This window comes from Salvia miltiorrhiza, chromosome 5, assembly GCF_028751815.1.
Source record: "Salvia miltiorrhiza cultivar Shanhuang (shh) chromosome 5, IMPLAD_Smil_shh, whole genome shotgun sequence".
NCBI lineage: Eukaryota > Viridiplantae > Streptophyta > Magnoliopsida > Lamiales > Lamiaceae > Salvia > Salvia miltiorrhiza.
Window position 1 is genome coordinate 55,295,349 of NC_080391.1, and position 6,846 is coordinate 55,302,194.

At 34.3% G+C, this 6,846-nt stretch overlaps 1 protein-coding gene across 9 annotated transcripts; it reads left to right on the forward strand.

Annotated features, from left to right (window-relative positions):
* Nucleotides 1-3,835: 3,835 nt before the first annotated feature.
* LOC131025192 (uncharacterized) lies at nt 3,836-5,822 on the forward strand. Of its 9 annotated transcripts, none has more exons than XM_057954842.1 (7): nt 3,836-3,914; nt 4,695-4,859; nt 5,022-5,084; nt 5,167-5,214; nt 5,295-5,339; nt 5,427-5,487; nt 5,577-5,822. In XM_057954842.1, the coding sequence occupies exons 2-7, from the start codon at nt 4,719-4,721 to the stop codon at nt 5,609-5,611; spliced, it is 393 nt and encodes a 130-aa protein (XP_057810825.1). In that variant the 5' UTR covers nt 3,836-3,914; nt 4,695-4,718; the 3' UTR covers nt 5,612-5,822. The 9 variants fall into 9 exon arrangements, with proteins under 9 accessions (XP_057810825.1, XP_057810821.1, XP_057810824.1 ...); XM_057954841.1 differs by having other exon boundaries at nt 3,838-3,914; nt 4,690-4,859; XM_057954840.1 differs by having other exon boundaries at nt 3,845-3,914; nt 4,653-4,859.
* Nucleotides 5,823-6,846: the final 1,024 nt, after the last annotated feature.

Here is a 6,846-nt window from a genome sequence, read left to right on the forward strand (position 1 = left end):
TACTTTTTTATTTCCATCAATAAACCCTCATATATCGATATCAACTGAGTGATTGTCGCGATCGATCTAGTCCGAATTTTAATTCGAATACCAAGAAGAAGACAAAAGAATGCAAAAGCAAAGCTTAGAGCAACAATAATGAAGATTCAAGCTCTTCACTTGCCTCAACATGGTGAAAATTCGTATGCCGATTATGATTTCGCAGGTGAAAATAGCAGCTTTGAATTTTTGGGGAAATTTTCCTGCAAGCTAGGGATTTGATTGCCTGACGACGTCGTTTCCTTCATACATATTTTCGCGGCATTAATATTTTTAAATTTGATCTTTGAATTAATTAGTCTTATTTAAATGGTTTAATTGAATCTTGTTTGTATAGCATTTTATTTTCTTCCTTTCAAATTCTATAAATGGAGTATATATCTTCTCAGAAGAATCGAATAATGAAATGATTAAATTATCATTTCACTAACTATATAGTTTCATCTACATTACTATCACATGTATATTATAGATTCATCCCATTTGTACCAATTTGGATGACTATTAAAGTCAAAAAAGAAAAAGAAAAAAAAGAGATGACTATTTAATTAAATACAAAAAAGGTTATTAACATGGTTTGTCATTCTATTTACTTAATGAGGATAACAAACATCTTCTAGATCGATTCCACTCCATATGATTTTTTTAGTGCAATTCACTTCTTCTATTTAACTAGCAAAATCATAAGTGCGATCTGCAAAAAAATTATGATTTAAATAATAAATATATACTAAAATAGATAGATTTCATAATAGTTTCAAAGAATTTTAAATATCAAGTTTTTTATTTATTTTATACATGTATTAATATTCTTTTTGTGTTAGCCGACTTGACCTATTTCTGATGAGGAGTAATATATGCGGAGCAGAGGAACGAACTCGGACAGAGGAATCACTAGGGTCAGAGGAATGGACTTTGCCAGAGGAATGGATTCCGCCAGTGAAATGGGCTCAGTCAGAGCAATCACCAAAGACAGAGGAATGACCTAATCACGCAAGATAAGTAGCGGCAGTAGTGACCGTTTTACCTAGGGAACGCCATAGCAGCGGAATCGCCCGTCTGCGGGCAAAATTACCACTATGCCCTTGACCACGCGGGGAACATGTTTTCGGAGATGAAATTACTATTTTATCCCTAGAATGTACTCTATAAATAACCCATGCATTCCTCCTATGTAAACTATGTGCTCTTCACTTAATACAACAACAACTCAATTCTTTCTCGGCAATTCAACTTTCTCTCCCAACTTTTACACTCAAACACTAGGTAAAATTCGCAATCTAATTATAATTCACCGATTAAATCACCACCCGTTCATTCACGATTCACCAATTTCTTTTTTACACGATTGTTTAAGGTGATGATTACCTAAAAAAGTAAGCCAAGTCAAATGGAACAATCTGAAGAAAAATACATATCAAGTCAAATGGATCAAATATGTATCTATATAGAAATTGGATAAAATAAAAGTCAATTTAATATATAAGTTGTGGACCATTTTCTGCCCTTATATCATGAAGATTTACGATAAATTTATGATTTTGACAAATAAATTTGTGGTCCTGACTCCAATTTCACGGGAAACAAAAAATATATGTTTTGAATTCAATCATTTTTCATACCTAAACCATCATGTGTTTATAACTAATTAATTAGTTCGTCATGTATATTATAAAGTAGATTTGTACAAAAATTGTACCCTATATAGTACAGGGATTTCTAAATGTGATAATAGGTAAAAAAAATGTCAACTTTGATAAGTGGAATGTGAAAAATCTCAATTTTTATAAAAGTATTGAACTTATGCCCATATTAGTCCATTCACTTTAACATGGGCATTTTTTATAATATACACTTAAATATTAGTAATAACTTGGTTTTGTTGTTTGCAAAAAACCTAATATATATTTTTTACACAACTATACATGTGTTAGAAAAACTTTCCATCAATGATTATTCAAAATTATGAGATTCATTTCAATTTTAATTATAAAATAATGTATTGCACCCTTCACTAAAAACATCCAAATAATCTAGAAATGAAAATCAATATTTCAAAATTATTGTTTTTACGTATTTTATACTATAATGGGCTTTACAAGAACCAAATTAAGTAAGGAATTTATAAAATATACCATCAAACACCAATTCTTGATTTTTTTTAACCACCATAAAACAAGAAATAGTTTTTTTTTTTTTTAAGAAAGAAAAAAGAAGAAGAAGATAATGAATAACAAAAAAAAAAAGGCAAAGGCCCATGTTTGTCGCCACAAATCCATTTGCAACGCAATCCCCACACTCTCCATCCATAGAAGCCATGGCCACCACCATTCCAAACTCCACCACCGCATTCCTCCGCCGCATCTCGAGCCCCCCCGGCGGCGCCGCCCAAGACCTCCCACGCCGCAAACTCATCACCACCTTCCTCACCACATCCCTAGCCCTCGCCCTCCAACTGCAGCCCCCCGCCGCCGTCGCCCAGAGCTGGGGCACCCGCTCCTTCCTATGGGAGAAGTACTTCCAGCCCGGCCTCTCGCCGGAGGACGCCGTCGCGCGTATCCGGCAGACGGCCGAGGGCCTCCACGACCTCCGCGCCATGCTCGAGAGCATGTCGTGGAGGTACGTCATCTTCTACATCCGCGTCAAGCAATCCTATCTCTCCAAGGACATGCCCGCCGCCATGGCCACCGTGCCGGAAAATCTAAGAAAGTCGTACGTCGAAACCGCCAACCGGTTGGTCGACGACATGGCCGAGGTACATATAATTGGTCGCTAAATACACGAACTTTTTCGTTCAATTTAAACTTTTGCAAATTATGAACTAATGAATTTATTTTTCCTCTGAATATACGAACTTTTGATAGTTGCTATGTTTCACATGGTTGTCAGTTTTCGACGAATACATTCAATTACTTTTAAGGGGCAATTGATAAGCCATGTGAAAAATCGGAACAGTTGAAAATTTGTGTATTTGGGAGTATAAATTTTTAGTTTTTGTGCAAAATCAGAATCTGATGAAAGCTGATGATATGTTTGATTTTGGTGATATTGCAGTTTGATTACTACGTTCGGACGCCCAAGGTTTATGAGTCGTATTTATACTACGAGAAGACATTGAAATCAATAGATGATCTTGTTGCATTTTTAGCATAATTTTTTACCTAATTTTTTTTAGATTTGTATATTGAATACGAGGATTAATTGGAAAAGCTGTGCTTGTTTGATGTAAGTAGTTGTTTTGAAGTTTTGATTAATTTATATTGCGACACATAGACTAATATGTGTATGCTAAACTTCAACAATTTCTCAAGAAAAATTATTGTGCAACAATAATGAAATCAAAACAAATTTGGCATTATTGCACTAACTTTTATGTATGGACGAAAATATGGTTAATAAAACTGATCAGCTAGATTTATTTTCTAGTTTCAAAAAATCAAAAATATCAGTTAGATTCCGATTTCTATATATGAAAATCGAAAGTTAACGTTGTTGCACTAACTTTCAAATACGATTCTGACTACTTTGATGATTCGATGATGATGGACTACCTAACGTTAAGATCGATAAAAACAATGTATATGTTTTTGAAGGACGAGGGAGCAATATATAGATTTTAAATGTTAATTATGAAATTCATATGTAGTAGTAAACAGATATTGTTCATTAAACAGCTAAAAGCTATATTTTAGAAACCCATTGCAAGTCTGAGCCCAACTGTTTGGCCCAATAGATAGATTCCAAATGGGCCCAAGCCCAAAACAACCACTACCAATAAATTTCCAGATTCCTTATTCCATCTGAGCTTCAACTTCAACGCAATCTCTCTTTTTTGAGAGAAAAATTGCTAGAATTTTTATCAGTCTCAGTTTCAGGTACGTTCCTCAACAACATTTCTTCTCTTTAGTTATATGCTTTTGTAACTTGTAATTAAATTCCCATTTATTTTTTTGAGTTGATTTCTTAATTGCTTGTTTGTTTCTCTACTACCAAGTTCTATCAAAATAATTTTTCTTTTTATTTTGTCAATATTTTGTAGAGTTGGAAGCATGCTTGCTTTTGTTAGATTATCGAAAAATAAGTGTAAACGAACTGTGATCGAAGTTGTTCTTGCATCCATAACAAAATGTAATTACAGAAAAGGAATAACTAATTTATAATGATGAAAACACAATTGTGGAATTTGATCATAATCTTGAGTTGATCATTAGAAGAAAGGGAAAGATGGGTTGTTTTGTGCAGAATATAATTTTGAGAAAAAAAAAAAAGAATCTTGTTATATTAATTCCTTAGTGTTAAAATATTGTTAAGTAGCAAAAGGTATATTTGATAATTAACTAAATCTTGTTGAATTTTTTTGATTCCTTAGTGTTGATATTGTTAAGTAGCAGAAGGTATATTTGACAAAAAATAATCTTGTTAAATTATTTCCTTTCCTCAGTGTTGATTGTTAATTAAGTAGCAGAAGGCATATTTGATTAAAAAAAAAAAATCTTGTTGAAAAAAAAAATTTATTCTTGAGTGTTGATATTGTTAAGTAGAAGAAGGCTTCTATTTGATTGAAAAACAAATCTTGTTAATTTTTTTTGATTCCTTAGTGTTGAATTGTTAAGTATCAGAAGGCATATTTAATTGTTTCTGGTGTGGAAGAAAAGGCGCAAAGGGGGCGAGCATAGAAGATGGCCGAGAGAGATGATGATGAAGATAAAAAAGTTGTAGAGACTGCTCCAGATGCTGAGGGGGCTGAGGATTTGCCTATAGAAGAACCAAGAGAAGTCGATACGTGTGTCGAAAACCAAATGCCCTCGTTGCACAAGGAGGTATTAAGTCCATACTTATGTTGGAATTTGGATCTCTCTCTCTCTCTCTATTGTGTTGTTTAGGTTTAAAATGGCATTGATGGAATGGTTTGAGAAGCTATTGTTTGATGATGATTGTGATTGAGCATTGAGTAGAAATAGTTTTATATACTCTTTTGGTAGGAGGAGGTCATCAAGAAGAAGTATGGCGGCTTGCTGGCGAAGAAGCCTCCGTTGATCTCTAAGGTAATGCTCGCTCGTTTCTTGAAAAAGTTCGTGTTGAGAGATGCAATGTGCTTTTGCTCGATTGTTTAATCCGTGTTGACAGGATCATGAACGCGCTTTCTTTGACTCCGCGGATTGGGCTTTGGGCAAAGTGAGTAGTAGTGTTGTTGTGTAGGTAGTGTTTTAGGATATATGGATGTCACAATCTTGCCATTTTTGTGTCTACTGCAGAAGAGCAAAGGACCAATTGAGGCCCTTCTTCAACCTAAACTGCAGGTGTGTTTTTAGTATGAAATTTTAGACAGTAAACAGATATGTGGCTGCTGTCTGAAAATGGCATCGCTTGTCGTTGAACTTTTACAGCCGTCGCCTCACCACCAAGCACGCTCAAGGTCGCCCTGCGCCCCTGCAGACGACGCTCAAGGTGAGAGTGAGAGTGAGAGTGAGAGTGAGAGCATCCATGGAGGCAGCTGTGATCATCTAAACACTGGCCTTTCTCATGAGAATCTGCAGGGATGACGTTCTCGTTCAAGATACCGATGTTTTAAGCTTCCAACGGAGATGGTGTTTGCATTTTACGACGGGTTTGTGTAGCATTTTCGACGCTTAAGATCCTCTATTGCCCAATGTTAGGGTGTATATTTTCCTTAAATAAATTCGAAATTTTTAGTATTGCCGCGTGTCGATCATCCACGAATGTAATATGAGATGTTGTAAAAATTGGCAATAGAAGATATGAAGTGGAAATTTGGATGTGAATGTAATATCTTTACACTTGAGACTTGTTTTAGAGAAAAAGGGTAATTGTGCCTAAATAAACTTATTTTTATCGAATTCTAGTTTAGCACATGAACTAAAAATTATGCCTTCATATATTCATACTTTTAATTGTTGATATGATTGTCATTATGGCGTAGATATCCAACTGCATTAATTGTTTAATAGATCAGTCATTTAAACTATATAGACATTAATTTTAGACGTGTATCTCAGTATTAATTTGGGGGCAATTGACAATAGCGTGAAAAAGTCAAAACAACTGAAATTCATGTATAAAAGTCAAGATTTTTTGTGAAAATTTGTATATTTAGACCCCATTCTCTCCTAAAATACATATGTCTATCTGACTAAGTGAATAAATATGCCAATATTTAAAAATCTTATTAAATTAAGATTTTATAAAAAGAGAAAAGAGAAAAGAAAAAAAACGAAACGAAGAACCCTTGAGAGCACAAAGAAGCAAACTAAAGGCTGAGCCTCCTGCGAGAGAGCGGAAAAGAGACAGCTTCAGAAGCTCCGGCCTAACCATCGCCTCTAAGCAGCTCGACTCCCAAGCGCAGAGACAGAAAATCCAACAAACAAAACAAACGAAACCGAAAACTCGGAAGGAGCCCAAAACCAGCTAACCCAAAATCTTAAGCAATCTTATATTAAGCCAATATATTTAAAAATCTTATATTAACCCAAAAAAATGAATCAAAATGAAATTATTTTAAGCAATCAACCCATATCTTTTTGAAATATATAACTCGTTGCATGATGTCCCGATAAATTAAAATATATATAGTTGTGTAACTCTTTCGGTACCTCTGGTACCAAATGTTGAATATATCCTCTTTTTTTCTGATAAAAAAAAATTAAAATATATATAGTATCAAACTGCTGACCCTAAAAGATGAAGCAATTTCATCCATGTAAGAAAAGTTCATGCTTAGCTATCCAAATATCCAATTGTTTCTTTTTAGGTCATCTTCCATTCATATGAGCTGTCTGAAAATTCTAA

What these genes read in the sequence shown, in the direction of transcription:
- LOC131025192 (XM_057954838.1), top strand. Translation starts at nt 4,719, where the DNA reads ATGGCCGAGAGAGATGATGATGAAGATAAAAAAGTTGTAGAGACTGCT. An exon ending in TGCCCTCGTTGCACAAGGAG is followed by an intron (nt 4,860 to 5,021) that starts GTATTAAGTCCA and finishes CTCTTTTGGTAG; the next exon opens with GAGGAGGTCATCAAGAAGAA. An exon ending in AGCCTCCGTTGATCTCTAAG is followed by an intron (nt 5,085 to 5,166) that starts GTAATGCTCGCT and finishes CCGTGTTGACAG; the next exon opens with GATCATGAACGCGCTTTCTT.